This window comes from Nymphaea colorata, chromosome 8, assembly GCF_008831285.2.
Source record: "Nymphaea colorata isolate Beijing-Zhang1983 chromosome 8, ASM883128v2, whole genome shotgun sequence".
Lineage (NCBI taxonomy): Eukaryota > Viridiplantae > Streptophyta > Magnoliopsida > Nymphaeales > Nymphaeaceae > Nymphaea > Nymphaea colorata.
This window is the reverse complement of record NC_045145.1, coordinates 15,812,991-15,834,613: the sequence shown is the minus strand read 5'-3', so window position 1 is coordinate 15,834,613 and position 21,623 is coordinate 15,812,991. Positions and strand designations below refer to the sequence as shown.

The 21,623-nt window shown below is 40.0% G+C and overlaps 1 protein-coding gene across 1 annotated transcript; it reads left to right on the top strand.

The window, feature by feature from the left end:
• Positions 1-16,995: 16,995 nt before the first annotated feature.
• On the top strand, positions 16,996-20,901 carry LOC116259313 (transmembrane 9 superfamily member 2-like). Its single transcript, XM_031637066.2, has 7 exons — positions 16,996-17,292; positions 17,758-17,798; positions 17,909-18,494; positions 18,584-18,721; positions 18,805-18,961; positions 19,067-19,551; positions 20,274-20,901. Exons 1-7 carry the CDS (start codon positions 17,129-17,131, stop codon positions 20,491-20,493), a joined length of 1,791 nt encoding a protein of 596 aa, XP_031492926.1. The 5' UTR covers positions 16,996-17,128; the 3' UTR covers positions 20,494-20,901.
• The last annotated feature ends 722 nt before the right edge of the window (positions 20,902-21,623 follow it).

Sequence of the window (21,623 nt, the reverse complement as noted above, 5' to 3'; positions counted from 1 at the left end):
CCGCCTGTAATGGGCTTCGATTACTGGTCTTGTGTTATTCTAAAATTGTTGGATTTGAAACCAGTAGTGTGTCCGGATCAACGGTCTTATATGATCTGGAAATTGTTGCACTTGCCGCCTGTAGTGGGCTTCGATCAGTGGTCTTGTCTGATCCTAAAATTGTTGGATGTAAAACTAGTAGTGTGCGCGGATCAACAGTCTTATATGATCCGAAAATTGTTGCATTCGCCGCCTGTAGTGGGCTTAAATCAGTGGTCCTGTCTGATTCTAAAATTGTTGGATTTGAAACTAGAAATAGGCCCGGATCAACGGTCTTATATGATCCAGAAATTATTGCATTCGCCGCCTGTAATGGGCTTCGATTACTAGTCTTGTGTGATTCTAAAATTGTTGGATTTGAAACCAGTAGTGTGCCCGGATCAACGGTCTTATATGATCTGGAAATTGTTACACTTGCCGCCTGTAGTGGGGTTGAATCAGTGGTCTCGTCTGATTCTAAAATTGTTGGATTTGAAACAAGAAGTGGGCCCGGATCAACAGTCTTATATGATCCGAAAATTGTTGCATTCGCCGCCTGTAGTGGGCTAAAATCAGTGGTCTTGTCTGATTCTAAAATTGTTGGATTTGAAACTAGGATTGGGCCCGGATCAACGGTCTTATATGATCCAGAAATTATTGCATTCGCCGCCTGTAATGGGCTTCGATTACTGGTCTTGTGTGATTCTAAAATTGTTGGATTTGAAACCAGTAGTGTGTCCGTATCAACGGTCTTATATGATCTGGAAATTGTTGCACTTGCCGCTTGTAGTGGGCTTCGATCAGTGGTCTTGTCTGATCCTAAAATTGTAGGATGTAAAACTAGTAGTGTGCCCGAATCAACAGTCTTATATAATCCGCAAATTGTTGCATTCGCCGCCTGTAGTGGGCTTGAATCAGTGGTCTTGTCTGATTCTAAAATTTTTGGATTTGAAACTAGGATTGGGACCGGATCAACGGTCTTATATGATCCAGAAATTATTGCATTTGCCGCATGTAATGGGCTTCGATTACTGGTCTTGTGTGATTCTAAAATTGTTGGATTTGAAACCAGTAGTGTGTCCGTATCAACGGTCTTATATGATCTGGAAATTGTTGCACTTGCCGCTTGTAGTGGGCTTCGATCAGTGGTCTTGTCTGATCCTAAAATTGTAGGATGTAAAACTAGTAGTGTGCCCGAATCAACAGTCTTATATAATCCGCAAATTGTTGCATTCGCCGCCTGTAGTGGGCTTGAATCAGTGGTCTCGTCTGATTCTAAAATTGTTGGATTTGAAACAAGAAGTGTGCCCGGATCAACGGTCTTATATGATCTGGAAATTGTTGCACTTGCCGCCTGTAGTGGGCTTCGATCAGTGGTCTTGTATGATCCTAAAATTGTAGGATGTAAAACTAGTAGTGTGCCCGAATCAACCGTGTTATATGATCCGCAAATTGTTGCATTCGCCGCCTGTAGTGGGCTTAAATCAGTGGTCTTGTCTGATCCTAAAATTGTTGGATTTGAAACTATAAGTGTGCCCGTATCAACAGTCTTATATGATCCGAAAATTGTTGCATTCGACGCCTGTAGTGGGCTTGAATCAGTGGTCTTGTCTGATTCTAAAATTGTTGGATTTGAAACTAGAAGTGGGGCCGGATCAACGGTCTTATATGATCCAGAAATTATTGCATTCGCCGCCTGTATTGGGCTTCGATTACTGGTCTTGTGTGATTCTAAAATTGTTGGATTTGAAACCAGTAGTGTGCCCGGATCAACGGTCTTATATGATCTGGAAATTGTTGCATTCGCCGCCTGTAGTGGGCTTAAATCAGTGGTCTTGTCTGATTCTAAAAATGTTGGATTTGAAACTAGGATTGGGACCGGATCAACGGTCTTATATGATCCAGAAATTATTGCATTTGCCGCCTGTAATGGGCTTCGATTTCTGGTCTTGTGTGATGCTAAAATTGTTGGATTTGAAACCAGTAGTGTGCCCGGATCAACGGTCTTATATGATCTGGAAATTGTTGCACTTGCCGCCTGTAGTGGGCTTCGATCAGTGGTCTTGTCTAATCCTAAAATTGTAGGATGTAAAACTAGTACTGTGCCCGGATCAACAGTCTTATATGATCCGCAAATTGTTGCATTCGCTGCCTGCAGTGGGCTTAAATCAGTGGTCTTGTCTGATTCTAAAATTGTTGGATTTGAAACTAGGATTGGGACCGGATCAACGGTCTTATATGATCCAGAAATTATTGCATTTGCCGCCTGTAATGGGCTTCGATTACTGGTCTTGTGTGATGCTAAAATTGTTGGATTTGAAACCAGTAGTGTGCCCGGATCAACGGTCTTATATGATCTGTAAATTGTTGCACTTGCCGCCTATAGTGGGCTTCGATCAGTGGTCATGTCTGATCCTAAAATTGTTGGATGTAAAACTAGTAGTGTGCCCGGATCAACAGTCTTATATGATCCGCAAATTGTTGCATTCGCTGCCTGTAGTGGGCTTGAATCAGTGGTCTTGTCTGATTCTAAAATTGTTGGATTTGAAACTAGGATTGGGACCGGATCAACGGTCTTATATGATCCAGAAATTATTGCATTCGCCGCCTGTAATGGGCTTCGATTACTGGTCTTGTGTGATTCTAAAATTGTTGAATTTGAAACCAGTAGTGTGCCCGGATCAACGGTCTTATATGATCCAGAAATTATTGCATTGGCGGCCTGTAATGGGCTTCGATTACTGGTCCTGTGTGATTCTAAAATTGTTGGATTTGAAACCAGTAGTGTGTCCGGATCAACGGTCTTATATAATCTGGAAATTGTTGCACTTGCCGCCTGTAGTGGGCTTGGATCAGTGGTCTTGTCTGATCCTAAAATTGTTGGATTTGAAACTAGGATTGGGCCCGGATCAACGGTCTTATATGATCCAGAAATTATTGCATTCGCCGCCTGTAGTGTGCCCGGATCAACGGTCTTATATGATCTATAAATTGTTGCACTTGCCGCCTGTAGTGGGCTTCGACTAGTGGTCTGGTCTGATCCTAAAATTGTCGGATGTAAAACTAGTAGTGTGCCCAGATCAACAGTCTTATATGATCCGGAAATTGTTGCATTCGCCGCCTGTAGTGGGCTTAAATCAGTGGTCTTGTCTGATTCTAAAATTGTTGGATTTGAAACTAGAAGTGGGCCCAGATCAACGGTCTTATATGATCCAGAAATTATTGCATTTGCCGCCTGTAATGGGCTTCGATTTCTGGTCTTGTGTGATGCTAAAATTGTTGGATTTGAAACCAGTAGTGTGCCCGGATCAACGGTCTTATATGATCTGGAAATTGTTGCACTCTCCGCCTGTAGTGGGCTTCGATCAGTGGTCTTGTCTGATCCTAAAATTGTAGGATGTAAAACTAGTAGTGTGCCCGGATCAACAGTGTTATATGATCCGCAAATTGTTGCATTCGCCGCCTGTAGTGGGCTTGAATCAGTGGTCTTGTCTGATTCTAAAATTGTTGCATTTGAAACTAGAAGTGGGCCCGGATCAACGGTCTTATATGATCCAGAAATTATTGCATTCGCCGCCTGTAATGGGCTTCGATTACTGGTCTTGTGTGATTGTAAAATTGTTGGATTTGAAACCAGTAGTGTCCCCGTATCAACGGTCTTATATGATCTGGAAATTGTTGCACTTGCCGCCTGTAGTGGGCTTCGATCAGTGGTCTTGTCTGATCCTAAAATTGTTGGATGTAAAACTAGTAGTGTGCCCGGATCAACAGTCTTATATGATCCAGAAATTGTTGCATTCGCCGCCTGTAGTGGGCTTAAATCAGTGGTCTTGTCTGATTCTAAAATTGTTGGATTTGAAACTAGGATTGGGACCGGATCAACGGTCTTATATGATCCAGAAATTATTGCATTCGCCGCCCGTAATGGGCTTCGATTACTGGTCTTGTGTGTTTCTAAAATTGTTGAATTTGAAACCAGTAGTGTGCCCGTATCAACGGTCTTATATGATCTGGAAATTGTTGCACTTGCCGCCTGTAGTGGGCTTCGATCAGTGGTCTTGTCTAATCTTAAAATTGTAGGATGTAAAACTAGTAGTGGGCCCGAATCAACGGTCTTGCATGATCCGAAAATTGTTGCATTTGTCACCTGTAGTGGTCTTCGATCAGTGATCTTGTCTGATCCTAAAATTGTTGGATTTAAAACTATTAGTGTGCTCGGATCAACAGTCTTATATGAACCAGAAATTGTTGCATTCGCCGCCGGTAGTGGGCTTGGATCAGTGGTGTTATCTGATCCTAAAATTATTGGATTTGAAACCAGTAGTAGGCCCGAATCAACGGTCTTATATGATCTAAAAATTGTTGCACTTGCCGCATGTAGTGGGCTTCGACTAGTGGTCTGGTCTAATCCTAAAATTGTCGGTTGTAAAACTAGTAGTGTGCCCGGATCAACAGTCTTATATGATCCGGAAATTGTTGCATTCGCCGCCTGTAGTGGGCTTAAATCAGTGGTCTTGTCTGATTCTAAAATTGTTGGATTTGAAACTAGAAGTGGGCCCGGATCAACGGTCTTATATGATACAAAAATAATTGCAATTGTCGCCAGTAATGGGCTTCGATTACTGGTCTTGTGTGATTCTAAAATTGTTAGATTTGAAAACAGTAGTGTGCCCGGATCAACCTTCTAATATGATCTGGAAATTATTGCACTCGCCGCCTGTAGTGGGCTTCGATCGGTGGTCTTGCCTGATCCTAAAATGGTTGGATGTAAAAGTAGTAGTGTGCCTGGATCAACAGTCTTATATGATCCGGAAATTGTTGCATTGGACGCCTGTAGTGGGCTTAAATTAGTGGTCTTGTGTGATTCAAAAATTGTGGGATTTGAAACTAAAAGTGGGCCCAAATCAACGGTCTTACATGATCCAGAAATTATTGCATTCCCCGCCTGTAATGGGCTTCTATTAGTGGTCTTGTGTGATTCTAAAATTGTTGGATTTGAAACTAGTAGTGGGCCCGAAACAACGGTCTTACATGATCCGGAAATTGGATGTAAAACTAGTAGTGTGCCCAGATCAACAGTCTTATATGATCCAGAAATTGTTGCATTTGTCGCCTGTAGTGGGCTTCGATCAGTGGTCTTATCTGATCCTAAAATTGTTGTATGTAAAACTAGTAGTGTGCTCGGATCAACAGTCTTATATGATCCGGAAATTGTTGCATTCGCCGCCGGTAGTGGGCTTGGATCAGTGGTCTTATCTGGTCCTAAAATTGTTGGATTAGAAACCAGTAGTAGGCCCGAATCAACGGTCTTATATGATCTGGAAATTGTTGCACTTGCCGCCTGTAGTGGGCTTCGATCAGTGGTCTTGTCTGCTCATAAAATTGTTTGATGTAAAACTAATAGTGTGCCCAGATCAAGAGTCTTATATGATCCGCAAATTGTTGCATTCGCCGCCTGTTGTGGACTTAAATCAGTGGTCTTGTCTGATTCTACAATTGTTGGATTTGAAACTAAAAGTGGGCCCAGATCAACGGTCTTATATGATCCAGAAATTATTGCATTCGCAGCCTGTAATGGGCTTCAATTAGGTCTTGTGTGATTCTAAAATTGTTGGATTTGAAACCAGTAGTGTGCCCGTATCAACGGTCTTATATGATCTGGAAATTGTTGCACTCGCCGCTTGTAATGGGCTTCTATTAGTGGTCTTGTGTGATTCTAAAATTGTTGGATTAGAAACTAGTAGTGGGCCCGAAACAACGGTCTTGCATGATCCGGAAATTGGATGTAAAACTAGTAGTGTGCCCAGATCAACAGTCTTATATGATCCGGAAATTGTTGCATTTGTCGCCTGTAGTGGGCTTCGATCAGTGGTCTTATCTGATCCTAAAATTGTTGTATGTAAAACTAGTAGTGTGCTCGGATCAACAGTCTTATATGATCCGGAAATTGTTGCATTCGCCGCCGGTAGTGGGCTTGGATCAGTGGTCTTATCTGATCTTAAAATTGTTGGATTTGAAACCAGTAGTAGGCCCGAATCAACGGTCTTATATGATCTGGAAATTGTTGCACTTGCCGCCTGTAGTGGGCTTCGATCAGTGGTCTTGTCTGCTCATAAAATTGTTTGATGTAAAACTAATAGTGTGCCCAGATCAACAGTCTTATATGATCCGCAAATTGTTGCATTCGCCGCCTGTAGTGGGCTTAAATCAGTGGTCTTGTCTGATTCTACAATTGTTGGATTTGAAACTAAAAGTGGGCCCAGATCAACGGTCTTATATGATCCAGAAATTATTGCATTCGCAGCCTGTAATGGGCTTCAATTAGGTCTTGTGTGATTCTAAAATTGTTGGATTTGAAACCAATAGTGTGCCCGTATCAACGGTCTTATATGATCTGGAAATTGTTGCACTTGCCGCCTATAGTGGGCTTCGATCAGTGGTCTTGTCTGATCATAAAATTGTTGGATGTAAAACTAGTAGTGTGCCCGGATCAACATTCTTATATGATCCGAAAATTGTTGCATTCGCCGCCTGTAGTGGGCTTAAATCAGTGGTCTTGTCTGATTCTAAAATTGTTGGATTTGAAACTAAAAGTGGGCCCGGATCAACGGTCTTATATGATCTAGAAATTGTTGCATTTGGCGCCGATAGTGGGCTTGGATAAGTGGTCTTGTTTGATCGTTAAATTGTTGGATGCAAAACTAGTAGTGCGCCCGGATCAACGATCTTATATGATTCAAAAATTGTTGCACGCTTATAGAGGGCTTGAATCAGTGGTCTTCTCTGATCCAAAATTTTTTTTATTTGAAACGAGTAAGGGGCCCGGATTAACGGCCTTATATGATCCAGAAATGGTTGCATTTGCCGCCGGTAGTGGGCTTAAATCAGTGGTCTTATCTGATCTTAAAATTGTTGGATTTGAAACTAGTAGTGTGCCCGTATCAACGTTGTTATATGATACGGAAATTGTTGCATTTGCCGCCAGTAATGGGCTTAGATCAGTGGTCTTTTCTGATCTAAATTTGTTGGATTTGGATCAACGGCCTTATATGATCCAGAAATTGTTGTATTTGCCGCCTGTAGTGGGCTTGGATCAGTGGTCTTGTCTGATCCTAAAATTGTTGGATGTAAAACTAGTAGTGTGCCCGAATCAACGTTCTTATACAATCAAAAAATTGTTGCATTTTGCCGCCTGTAGTGGGCTTGAATCAGTGGTCTTATCTGATCCTAAAATTTTTTGATTTGAAACTAGTGCCCGGATCAATGTCCTTATATGATCCAGAAATTGTTGCATTGCCGCAGGCAGTGGGTTTGGATCAGTGGTCTTATCTGATCCTAAAATTGTTGAATTTGAAACTAGTAGTGTGCCCGGATCAACGGTGTTATATGGTCTGAAAATTGTTGCATTTGCTGCCAATAGTGGGCTTAGATCAGTTATCTTATCTGATCCTAGAATTGTTGGATTTAAAATTAATAGTGGGCCCAAATTGTTGCATTTGCCGCCGGTAGTGGGCTTGCATCAATGGTCTTATCTGATCTTGAAATTGTTGGATTTGAAAACTAGTAGTACGCCGGATCAACAGTCTTATATGATCCGGAAATTGTTGCATTTGCCGCCGGTCGTGGGCTTGGATAAGTGGTCTTATTTGATCCTAAAATTGTTGGATTTGAAACTGGTAGTGGACCCGGATCAACAGCCTCATATGATCCAGAAATTATTGTATTTGCCGCTGGTAGTGAGCTTGGATTAGTGGTCATCTGAACTTAAAATTGTTGGATTTCAAACTAATAGTGGGACCGAATCAACGGTGTTATATGATCCGAAAATTGTTGCATTTGCCGCCGGTAGTGGGCTTGGATCACTGGTCTTATCTGATCTTAAAATTGTTGGATTTGAAACTAGAAATGGGCTCGGATCAACGATTTTATATGATCCGAAAATTGTTGCATTTGTCGCCTGTAGTGGACTTAGATCAGTGGTCTTATCTGATCCTAAAATTGTTGGATTTGAAACTAGTAGTGTGCCAGGATCAACGGTCTTATATGATCGAGAAATTGTTGCATTTGCCGCCGGTAGTGGGCTTGGATAAGTAGCCTCAGCTTCAAGTTCCTCCAACAGCTCTCTAGTTTCTCTGTGCAGTCATCTCCTCCTTTCAAGCACTTCACAAGGACGCCAGGTGATGATGCACACTCACGATGCCACCTACCCACTTAAACAACCTAAAACTAGCTAAATCCTAGGCTAGGAACACAAGTTTCACACAAAATTTAAGCAAAAACATAAGTGAGAATGCTTTGTAGACAATGATGCAAACAGGTCCACAACCATCCCAATGTTATCATAGAATTGCTATAGAACGCATGCCCCAAACAAAAACTAATCACAGAAACTAGACAAAACAAGCTTTCAAAAAACGAAAAAAGTTGTTCTACACGTAAAAGTAAAATTTGGGCAAGATAAGGTAAATTTTAGAAATTTTACGTTGGTGCAACCGGGCAGCAAGAAACAAACTCAAAAAAAAATTCTATAATTTCCAATCTACAAGTCCAAAAATTTTGAAATTTTGAGGGTACAAAGTTTTTATTTTAAAGAGTTTTGTGGTGAAAATTCTATCAAAAACAAAGAACAATAGGTACAATTCCTAGGATACTTCAAAAATGATCATAAAAATTAAAAAATTCTAAATTCTCCAAAAAATGCTATTAGCACAACAAAAATAGAATGAAGCAATCAATTTCAAAAATCAAACACAAATATCTATGATACTCTATCCCCACCTGTCTAATTGCTCCTTCCTTGCACTTTAAGCTCCTTAACTTCAAGAATTCAAACAAAAAGAAAAGCAATTTAAAACCAATACATACCTTTCCACCAGTGCCCTGCGATGTTAGTGAGAAAGATTCAAACTTCTAACAAGAAAATGATGACATAGTAAATAATGTTGCAAATCCAACTTGAGGCCCAACCAAAAGCTGGTTTCTATTTCACAGATATCAAAGTAGTTACAAATAGAAAAACAAAATTTTCAAAGGCAGTTCTACATTCTAAAACAGAAATTTGCAAACTGCTTGGCGCATTCAGAAAATTGTAAATTCCAAACATACAAATCCAACCTAAGAGGCCCAACTGAAAACTGGTCTCCATTTTACAGATTTCAAAGAAGTTCCAGATATGAAAAAGAAAGACAGAATTTCTGGATGTGATTTCATAATTTAAATCAATTTTTTAATCTACTGAAAATTCTGTCAGAAACATATAGCAGCTGCTATATATTTCCAAGACCACTTCAAAATTGATCATAAAAATAAAAAATCTGAGTTCTCCAACAAAAACAAATGTTACTAGCATGTCAAAAACAGATATAGCACTCAATTAAACATTCAAACTCAAAATTCAAACACAAATAGTCCATTCACAAATACCGATAGAGTATGATCTGCTGTGCTGTGGCTTCTGCCCAGTTGCCCTCCCAAAAGAAATGAGATGTTCACTAAGACCACAAGAAAAGCACAAACAAAATGGAATTACTTTTAAAATAATTTCAATAAGTTTCAGCTGATCATAATAAATACATCACAAAATAATGGGCACATACCATTTGAGAATATATTCATATTACTTGCCCCAAATGTGCACACACGTACCACATACTATCTAGACAGGCTTCAACTACTGCTACAACTGAAAAATTTGCTGGTCTTTGAATAAATGAACCTTGTTTATCCACCTGTTGTTTGACAATGTCAATGCTCTCCTAGTCGGTGACATCATAGACTACCTTCCAAGTACCAAAGAAGAGAAATACAACATTTTTTCAATTGTAGCAGCTGAAACAAAAGAAACATAGGCTCAAACAAAATAACATTCTTAAACCTAATCATAGCCTAGCAAATAGCACTAAGAAGAACTAATAAACTTGAGCAGCCAACTTACAATAACAACATGAGTGCCATGGTAATAGCTGCTGGAAATGGCCTTAAAGTTTTCCTGCACAACTGTATCCCACTGCATAATATCAACAAAAGGACAAGACTTCAATATATATTTGAAAAGTTACCTAAATAATGAACTCCATTTCTAATAAGTATGATCTAAAAATGCCCTTAAAAGCAAAGGATCCAAATCATCCTAAGAATGGCTACTAGCTACATGAAATGTTTTAAAAGCATGTTGTCTCAATGAAGCACATAATTAGCCATCCTAAAGTCTTATACCATGGTACAAATCAGCTAATGTAACTTTTAAGATATGAATCGTCCTGCACAAGGTAGGAAAAGGATAAACAACTTTTGTGTGAACTAAATCAAACCGAGCAACTAACATGTATTGAATTTGACAAAGAACATTTTTCCTAATATTGCTCAGATGTGAGAGCAGATGAGTTCTAGATGTTGCATGACATGACATGTGAACTCTTACTCGAGAGAGAGAATTACCTAAGAAGTTACTCTCTAGAAAAGCTCAATTCTATGCAGAGACTCCTAAATAGATAAAATAAGGAGAGTGTGTAACCATCAAATGGTACATGAGTGTGTATGTTTGTCTTTGCTTCCTTGATGAAAGTGTTCAATGCCCTAGACATATCGAGACCTACACCCCTGTAAAAACTTTGGAAGCAATTGAACAGTTAATTGCAGAACATGTTCAACATGTTGCCATACTTCAATTATGCAGAAAAGTGCCTGAAACCATGATGGGAACTACACTGCTTTGAACATACAGTCCGACTTCATCAAATTTAATGAAGATATCTTTATTGGCAACAGCTGCCATGATGGTTCCAAAATAGCAATAGCATGGAGACGATGATTAGGATCAATTTATGAACCACTTTTCTTCGTTTTTTCTCAAAACGGTTTGTCAGCACATATCCAAATGAACACTATTCTAAACTATTTCCATCCAAAGCCAAATATGCACAAAAAGGTCACATCTAGCTCCAGAGGTAGCAGCAAATCAGACAATAACAAAGAAAATAACCACAACCATGTCCCATCAGCTCTAAATCTGTTCTGATGAAAGGAGTTCCTAGAAAAAAAAAATCTTCTTTGTGGTTCGATCAGAAGTTACTTGGGTGGACAGATGTGGATCTTATATAGGTGCAAAGGCTCTGAAGTAGATTTGATTAAAAGCTTGCAGATCCTGAAAAAAATATAACCCATATTTCAAAATTTAGCATGGCAGAGCGAGAAGTTTTTGGCTAAGGGGCACTGTTCCTTTATAAATTTTTAAGGGCCACTCAGCTCGCGACTGCTTCAGCCTAAACACACTACAGTCAATGCCTCCAAATGTACCCTACCACCAGCTTACAACATAAATGAATGACCCTAGAACTTTGGAGCTTTCTATGTTTAAAAATCAGTGTAGGCAATAATTCTAACATGAACCATCATCACTTCCTCTGCACAGAAAAGGAATCCAAAAGGTAGATTTGCTTTCATGTCGCTCAACAAAAACCTTTTTCACAGTCAAATTAGCTACAATAGTCTTATTTAAAACAAGTATCGTTTACAATTACCAAAAGCTGTTGATAAAACTCAGTCAGGGGCTTACACCAAATATGTAAGAAGCATAAATCCCTCACAACTCAAGCAACTGGGACATTGTCTATCTTAATGTTGTAAACTTTAATTTCTTCAACTAAGACTGCGAAAAAGAAAAGTGCCATTGAAGACGAGCATGAAATCACCATTAGTTGATCGATACGAAATTTTGCAAACTTAAAATTACTTAACTAAAGTACGCCAAACCAATCAAGCAGCAAAATGGTGCTAGTTGATCTTAACAGCAAACAAAAAAAGCAGGATATCCAATCACTCCCTAGCATCCGAACAAGTCTCAACTAAATAAGCAAGAAACGCAGAATTCCATCGTAACTAAAAACAACCCCGAGAAGTGCCCCGAATCTGCTTCAGGTGCAAACATAAAAACTCCTCAAATTTCTGGAAAGACCCAACTCACCAAATTATTACTACAAAACCCTAACAAACACAATGCCTGCCCCTCGCCCGAACCACAAACCCAATATGAACAAGGTCAAAACTCCCATGCACCGATACGCCCACTCCAACTGATTCCATTAATTTACACCAAACTTCCATTGAGCTTAGAAGCACTAATTCAATAACCTAGCTCAGATCCATCACAAGCATTAATGACTATCAAACAAAAAGCTAATTCAGTGAAGTTATCGCTTCTTGCAATTTTTGTAACTGCTTGTTTTGCCAAATTGAGGCGTCATATGTCTTTCCAAAGCAAGAATCAAATGCCTTGTTGTTAGGGCTGAACACGAGCCGAGTCGAGCCCGAGCTCGATCAGCTCGAACTTGGCTCGACTAAGTAAAACACGAGCTCGACTCGGCTCGAACTCGAATGTAGCTCGACTATCCTGGCTCGAACTCGACTCGATAGTCAATTGTCGAGCTCGAGCTCGACTCGATTAAGCTCGATAAGCTCGTTTAAGAGTCATCCATACTTGTTGAGCTGGAGCTCGACCGTGAGCTCGACTAAGGCTCGAATAAGTGAGCTCGACTAAGGCTCGAATACATGAGCTCGATTAATAACCTTATGACGAGCTCGTTTAAGGCTCGATTAAAAGCATGATAAATAATGAATTGAACATCAGAAACAGAAGTAGCACAAATCAAATTCGTTTATCTGATAGTTACACTTATCAAATGTTAAAGCTAGAAAATTAAGAAATGTTAAAATTTTAAGTAAATTACGAGATGGGAAGGTAATAGCAATAAACAACGTACAAGCTATTGTAACTGAAATAGACAAGCTCACACCAGAGAACTCCAACAGATAATGGCCCCGACTTGTGAGCACAACACAAGTCCAGAAAATACAAGTTCAGAAACTTGTGAAAATGTACCTAAAACTTTCTTGGATAAATCAGACATTTTTTCCTTTAGATTTTGTTTTTCTTTTGTAAGAGTTGCAACTTTAAGCTGCTCCTCTGTCAGTATTTGTTGTTCATGATGCCTCGGCAGTGATTCTTGCTGCACAATTAGACAGAAAAAAAAGGAATTATTGATTTGTAGAACATCTTACCCATTAAGTAGAAAGAAGGAATAAACAAAAATTGAACCTGCAGTTATATTTTAAGCCTGGCGACTTCATGTTACATGGCTTGGATCTGCTCGACTTTAACGGGTATGGAAGAAATGCTCCCATCTTGTTGCCTCTCTAGCTGTTGTTGCATTAATTTTATCTCAGCTCTCAATGCGGCAGCATCTTCTTCGGCCTGTTACAAGAAAAAGCTCAATGTGAAAACCCTTCATTTTCTTTAGGAAAATGAAAAATTAAATAGCTGGATATTAACATGAATTCTAAACTTGTAACAAATTAACCTTATATTGCTCCTCTTCTGCCTCTTTTAACTGCTTTTTAACCCCACGAAGTTGGGCCAGGAGATCCTCCTACACTAAATGCTGAAATGATTAACAGAATGAAAAAACACAAACATAAATAAATGCTTAGGCAAATATTGACATGTCAGCTTGTACCCTTGCTACAATTGCAGCATTCTTTTCCATTGATACATCCTTAACAGCTTTCCTTAATGATGGCAATTCTCCGTGTACCTTTAAACAAAGCCAGGAGTGTTTAAAAGAAGAAAAGGAAAAAGCGTCAGTTGGATACCCTGCAGCTCCATTTGCACCTTTTATGTCACCAAATATCCAATAACTGGAACTTACCAAATCATTTAATTGGTTTTGCAAGGCATCATGCTCAATTTCCTTCACTTCGAGCTGGAAATAGTAGTACACCATTTAAGAAGAGCCAATCAAAAACACTATTTGCAAAACACTATTTGCAGATCAAATCTTCCTCTCAATATCTTATCACAGTAATGGAGTATGTATATAAGGCAAAAAGCAAGTATGTATATCTGAGATAAGATTAACTAGAAATATGCACATAAAGAATGTGAATGTATCCAAGTCATGACATCTGTACGCAATTCCAGTTTAGACCATGCAACATGGTGTTCAGTTCGTTTTCAATTCCTTCTCATTACACTACTATAGGTCCATGTAATACCAAGCTCAAAAAATGATGCAATATAGCATCCATCAAGAAAGCAAATTTGGCAGGTTTATACCCTGGCACATTAAATATTTGAAACCAAAAGCAACTATTGCCTAGTCCACTGAAATAGCAGTGTATTTGAGTGCCGTTTGATGTACAGTAGTTTGGCATGTATCGATGTAAATTAATGAACACAAGAGAGGAACATACCAGAATAAATCAGAATACAACGACAGATAAGCCTCAGAATTAAATGTAAGCAACGGGAAAGTTGTCAAACGAAAGGACCCTACTAGCGTATCAGATACGGTGAAGGAAAAAGAAACAACAACGGCGGTGAATGCAAAACCCAAAAACTGGTAAATAGAGCATTAAAACTACAGGAATACAAACACGACAAAGGACAAAATAAGAAAATTTCCAACAATAAAACCCAATATTCTAACAGAAAGGATCGCCAACGAAAGAAAAAGGTATAAGGAACCACAAAAAAAAAAAACGATGTAACAAGTCACCGATCCTCAGGCTCCTCCTCCTTTTTCTCCACTGCACCCAAACCCCCAAGGAAAAAATCCAAAAAGGATAGAAAAGGGAAAGCGATGAACGAAACCCTAATCTATTCAGAAAGAAAAAGAGATGCCGCAGACAACCAAATCCCAGTAAAGATGAAGAGGGTGAGAAGACCCCGTACATATACAGAAACCCAAAAGACTGCATATGTAATCACATTCACAATATCGACCCAATACAACGAAACCCCTAAAAATTAGAACAAGAGACAAGACAAAGAAACCCAAAACCCTAATTTGCGACCAAAAACATTGATCCGGACCTAAAAACCGCACTCCGAAGAGCGAGGCGCCACAGCAAAGCCCCAGAAGCAACTAACCATCTCTTACAACCAAAAAAGCCCGACGAAAACACGAGAAAGACAAAAGGAAAGGCTAATCCATCCTCTCCATCAACAAAAAAAAAAAAAAAACGTAAACCTGGAAACAGAAACAAACAACAAGAGAGAGAGAGAGAGAGAGAGAGAGGAACAAAGCCTCACCTTAAGCTGAAGCTGAGTCGCTGACCTTGAACTTGAAGGCTGAAGGCTGAAGTTGCCCACGGCCGCGGACGACTAGTTCCTCCTGCAGACGTCGGAGACTCCCAGACGGGAGAACCAGAGATTCAGAGAAGAGAATAGAAGGAGAAGACGGAGAGACCGAGACGCGAGAGAGGGAGAGTCGGAATCGGAGAGAGGTCAGAGAGAGAAGTGAATGAAAACGAAAAAAGGAAAGTCGGAAACCTAAATTTTTTCCCGCTTTCTCATCTGAACCGGTTTTAAAAAACCGGTTCATCTCGTTTAAACTTACGAGTCGAGTTAAACGAATCGAGCTCGAGTAACTCGACTCGTTGTGCACCCCTGCAAAAGGGCAGTGTTTAAGGGAAATTAAAGAAATAGAGGTCTATTTTGGTGTTATAATGAAGAGATGGGCCTCTGTGCAGAAAATTTTGCTTTTTAAAGATTCATCACAAACTTACAAGCGATTTGGCGGATCATGCGTATCTTCTATTTCTTTGATTATTCCGGATTTGAAACTTACGAATCTATGTAGATCTAACGTGCCATGCGTTTGCGGTTATGACAAAAGACCTGTGGTTCGATTCATGGTTTCTATAATAGATCTCTATTTTATGTATTTGTTTGAAAAAAAGTTAAATTTAAGATCGAAGTGGAGAGAGTCTGATCTTAAACCCAAAGTTCTCAAATCCTGAGAATCTTATGAAACTATTTCAACCAAATTTACCTTTTTTTTGTTTTACTAAGTTTTGGTTAATTTTTATTTTTGTATTTGCATCATTTATATATCAGGTTAACAAATAACTTGCTCCGGAAATTAATTGCCTAAACAATAAAAATGCTTAGGATTCACTTTAAAGGTAACGGCTTCGAATCTTTATTTTATAGATTCAAGCGCACGCTTCGTATCAATGAAGTAAAAATTTTTCAAAAAAATATTTGAGAAGAAAAGAGGTCTTTGAAGAAGAGCGTATTTTGGGGGTAAAGTTAGGCAACAGTGAGTTGACCACGGAACCGTTTGAAATTGCTTTTAGGGAGTAATGGCGTGTAAATGGGCGTCCACTAGCTAGTTGACTTGACCAAGAACCTAATATAAAGGGAATGCCAAGAGAAAATGATTCTGACCTAAATATGACCACCGTCCGCCGGAGAGGTGACCGGTTGTGATATCCCGATTTGGATTATTGTTGGTTCTTGGAGGTTGCCAAGACTGGATGGATCCCTTTCCAATTTTAATGTTTGAGGCATATTTCAAATACATTCATGAACCAGTTGTTACTTCCCATTTTCAAATAACTTTAAAAAAAAAACTAAAAGTGACGTTTGAGGTAAATTTGAAGTAGATTCATGAACGAATAACATGTTTCCGCAACTTAAAAAAGACTAAAATTGAAGTTTGATGTAAATTTGAAGCAGATTCAGGAACCAGAACATGTTCTCATAACCAAGCAACTTAAAAAAAAAAAAACTAAAAATTGACCGTGTTTTATTTAATTTATCCCTTAAAAATGGAGTTTGGTTTTGCAAAACTTTCAACATAAATTTGGCAAGAGAAGAACGATACCCAAAAAAAAAAAGGAAAAAAAAAACTAAAAGCGTACAAATTTATTATAAAAAAATAAACAGATCTTCGTCCCTTTTTTTAATTGATAAGCAAGCGGGGATTGCTTGAGAGATTGGTGCTGGATTCTCTCGTTCAACGTCCAAACGCACTCAGATCCTTTTTCAATATAATCTTATAAAAAAAAAAAAAAGAATGGATGAGCGAATTTGGGAAGTGAGGAGTCAGCCTCAGGCGGTTGAAGACGGAAAGAAGTCTGGCCTCCGGGGTGGGATGGATTTGGGGCGGGGTTGGTGGCTCGGAGTCGGAACGGCGGAGCCCACTCCCCCAAGTTTTAAAACGGAAACGTGCTTCTACCCCTATTCACTTCTCCCTCTCCCTTCTTCTCACTCAAGATCTCTAGATCTCAAGAATCAAGATCTCTCTCTCGCTTGGAGGGAGAAGAAATGGCGGCGAGGAAGACGGGTGTTCCCGCGCAAGTCGTCGTTCTGGCGCTGCTTCTGTTGTGCTCTGCTGTGCAGGTGCGATCGGCGGCGTCGGATCATAGATACAAGCAGGGCGACGCCGTTCCTCTCTACGCAAACAAGGTCGGGCCGTTTCACAATCCCAGGTACGCCCTTGCCTCCCTGCCTTCTTCGCGCTCTCTTCTTCTTATCTCCGCCGGCGCTCGCTGGATTTTGAGTGTCGATATTCTAGGGTTTCCATTGGCTTTGGGGTCTGTGAGTGAGGAGGATCTGTAGTCTTAGGTTTAGATCTGAAGGCTTTGATGGACTTCTGTCGCGTGCATTGGCCGGCGCGATTGTGTGTGCCGTCAAGGTCTTCAGATCTTCTCTCTTTTTTGGAATTCATTCGATTCTTTGGTTCTTGTGGGGATTTGGTGAGTGGACTGCTTGTGAGAAGCTGTTCGTTGCTCTAAGCTTTCTTAAATCTAATAGTGAAGTTGGATCTTGGCTTGGATTTGGGAAAGTGTAGTAGTGCAGGCAGCAAATTTTCTTAAGTCGTCTTGTACAGCCTCAATCAGTGTGGTTCGCTCTTCCTGCGTCTAAACATTTGGTGGAATTGTTTCTGGTTGCAGTGAGACGTATCGTTACTTCGATCTGCCTTACTGTTCGTCAGGTTAGTCATGCACTTTACGTATATTAGATTCACAGCCCTTGGTACTTTCTCTCTCTTTCTCTCCCTCTCGTGTTTCTTGCTTTGATGTTGCAATGGCGTCTTCGATGCAGGTCACGTAACCGAGAAGAAGGAAGCCCTTGGAGAGGTTCTGAACGGTGATCGTTTGGTCGATGCACCATACAAGCTGGATTTTCGAGCGGATAAGGCATCAGAATCTGTTTGCAAGAAGAAATTTTCGAAAGAAGATGTCATCAAGTTCAGACAAGCTGTAATGAAGGACTACTACTTCCAGATGTACTATGACGATCTGCCGGTTTGGGGTTTCATCGGGAAGGTTGAAAAGGACGTCAAAAACGATCCAAGCGATGTCAGATACTTGCTCTTCAGGGAAGTTCATTTCGAGATCCTGTACAACAAGGATCGAGTCATTGAGATTACTGCTCAAGCAATGCCAGAGACGGCAGTTGACATAACAGAGGACAAGGAGGTCGAGGTGGAGTTCACGTACTCCGCGACCTGGAAGGAGACTAATACACCTTTTGACGCGAGGATGGAGAGATATTCGAGGTCTTCATCGTTGCCTCATCACTTGGAGATCCACTGGTTCTCAATCATAAATTCCTGCGTTACTGTTCTTCTCCTCACGGGGTTCCTTGCTACCATTCTAATGCGGGTGCTGAAGAATGATTTCGTCAAGTAAGTCTGGCTTTCACCTAATGACCTGTTTTTCAGCATGCTTTTCAATTTGCTTGAATTTTTGTTGTTCTGACCTGTGATACGTTCAGATACTCTCATGACGAGGAGTCGGTGGAAGATCAAGAGGAGACTGGTTGGAAGTATATCCATGGCGATGTTTTTAGGTACCCAAAATACAAGTCCTTGTTTGCTGCTGTCCTTGGGTCTGGGACGCAGCTATTGATTCTGTAAGTATCTGACCTGAACTTGGTTTTGAAGTTTTTCATGATTTCATTCGATGACAGTTTGATCCTCTGCTATCCCTCTATAGGACAATCTTCGTTTTCATCCTTGCACTTGTTGGGGTCTTCTATCCATACAACAGAGGGGCTCTTTTCACAGCGCTGGTTCTCATATATGCTTTTACGTCTGGTATTGCTGGATATGTAGCAACTTCTTTCTACTGCCAACTTGAGGGAACGAACTGGGTATGTGTCTTCTGGATGTTTGTATTCACATCCCCCCACCCCCACTCTTTAATCTTTCTATATGTTGCAAGTATAAACTGTTTGACATTCGTGCTGGCCCTGCAGGTAAGGAATTTGTTATTGACCGGATGTCTTTTTTGCGGGCCTCTGTTCCTGACATTCTGTTTCCTGAACACTGTTGCTATAGCATATAGCGCTACTGCAGCATTGCCGTTTGGCACCATCCTGGTTATTCTTCTGATATGGACACTGGTCACGTCACCATTGCTTGTTTTGGGCGGTATAGCTGGTAAGAACAGCAAGGCAGAGTTTCAGGCTCCCGTTCGAACTACAAAGTATCCCAGAGAAATTCCACCATTGGCCTGGTATAGAGGGACTCTCCCCCAGATGGTGATGGCAGGATTCTTGCCTTTCAGTGCCATCTATATTGAACTGTACTACATTTTTGCAAGTGTATGGGGACACAGAATCTACACCATCTACAGTATTCTCTTCATTGTCTTCATCATTCTCATAATTGTCACTGCATTCATTACTGTGGCACTGACATACTTTCAACTTGCTGCCGAAGATCATGAATGGTGGTGGAGGTGAGGATCTGTGATAGTCATAATTGTGTTCATTATGACGTTTATTGCTACATATTCCATGCCTAGTTTCTTATCTAACCTTTTTTTTTTTAATTCTTTCCATTTTTTTCTTAATACTCCCTCCTTCCCTCCCTCCCTCTCTCTATCTCTCTCACACTCTCTCTCTCATGCACAATACAAACAAAAACATGATTTTAGCCTTTGTTATATTTCCATTTGCTTGTTTAACAGGAATTGCATGTAACTTTTGTACTGTTTTGGTGACTTTGAACTCTTCGTTGCTGGTTTAAATATGATCATATTTTTATGGGTGTGGCTATGCAAGACCTTGGCAATCAGTGATGTAGCTTGTGTCACAAATATAAGGAACTGCATTATGTTTTCAAGCATTAAAATGCAGAAATACGTGAGTGTCAATTGTAAGATTGTCTCATACTAAAATTTATGTACTAAATCATGCATGTTTGCATGCAGCTATTGGGAATGGATGGTATAAGAAATTGATGTTTCTGACAATGCTATATCGGTTTCCATTTTGTACCTGAAACCTTGGAAAACAATAAGTACAGCTAATACACATCAACCCAAAATAATTAGTAAAATAAAAAATGTCTATTGTTCCAATCATTGTAGTGTATCAGTTTGCAGTGATGTGTATTGGCTGATATGCGCATGATTCTGACAACACTGGTCTCTAACACTTCTCTCGGGTTTGATTGCAGGTCTGTTCTGTGTGGAGGATCCACGGGTATATTTGTCTATGGCTATTGCTTATATTACTATCATGCAAGGTCCGATATGTCTGGGTTCATGCAAACATCTTTCTTCTTTGGGTACATGGCTTGCATCTGCTATGGATTCTTCCTCATGCTTGGTACTGTTGGCTTCCGTGCATCATTACTGTTTGTTCGCCATATATACCGATCTATTAAGTGCGAGTAGTTGGAATGCTTTAAACCAATTGGGCTCAGTGTTTTGCTTCTCGTTCCTCTCAAGTGTTGGCAAAGGGGAGCGGTCCCAACATCTTTTGTTAGAGTAGGAGATGGAAGAAAATAACGCCCTACTCAAAGAAAAAGAAGGGCTTCAGTTCAGGTCATGTATTCCAGGAAATAGAGTACTTTCAATTGCCTGTCGTTGTTCTTGGGATGGTCAGGAATATCTGTTTATGCTCAAGTGCGTGAGATCTCTATCAATACCTTACGTATGATCATTCCTGCCACTTGTATTTTCTGGAGATCAATCTTCCTTACTGTATTGTTACATTATTTGGACTTCCTTTAGAGTTTCACAATGTAAAATATAAAAGAAACACAGGCCGCGAGCTTCAACAATGTTTCCATTCTCATTCCAGTCTCTTTTGCTATCATCGGTCTGGCCTCTGAACATGCACTTTTCCTTGCATTTGTTTTGGTGGTTTACCTTTTTCTTTCTTGCTGCGTCCTTGAGATTAACTTTATTTTTGTATTCTTTGTTGCCTTAAATTTTCCAATAATCTATGACCTACTAAATGCACAGTCAGCAACTTTATTTTTGTATTCTTTGTTGCCTTTACACAAAAAAAGCGCGGGTGTGTTATGTTTCTTCCCAAGGCGACTTTCCTTTATTTTTCTGCATTTTAGTTCGTCATAAGATATGTCACTGTTTAAAACCAAGGGCAAAACATCCTGGAAAACCTGCGGTTGTACAGTGAGGTAAGATTCAAATTGAAGGAATTTATCCATCTCCATTGGCGTGTCGCGGTGGATTCGAATGAAGACGGCAGAAGATCCTTTCATGTTCTGCAAAGGCTTCCTCCCCGAAACATTCAGGATGACAAGTTTCCTCTGTGCGCCGATCCTTGAAAAGGGACTTCCGAAGTAAGTTTGTTTTTCGTTCGTCTATTTCAAATTCTGCGTCACATGAATTCCACAACCCAAAAGAAGTTACAATTAAACACTAACGAATCCAAGTACCAGACAAACTCGAACTCTTAAATTCAGTATCCATCTCTACAATCCCGGCCGTTGGGATCAATATGATGCTTATATGTCAGTAAGCCACATTGGATAATCAGGAAATGCCAAATACAAGTT

What these genes read in the sequence shown, in the direction of transcription:
- LOC116259313 (XM_031637066.2), top strand. Translation starts at nt 17,129, where the DNA reads ATGGCGGCGAGGAAGACGGGTGTTCCCGCGCAAGTCGTCGTTCTGGCG. An exon ending in TCTGCCTTACTGTTCGTCAG is followed by an intron (nt 17,799 to 17,908) that starts GTTAGTCATGCA and finishes TCTTCGATGCAG; the next exon opens with GTCACGTAACCGAGAAGAAG. An exon ending in GATCATGAATGGTGGTGGAG is followed by an intron (nt 19,552 to 20,273) that starts GTGAGGATCTGT and finishes GTTTGATTGCAG; the next exon opens with GTCTGTTCTGTGTGGAGGAT.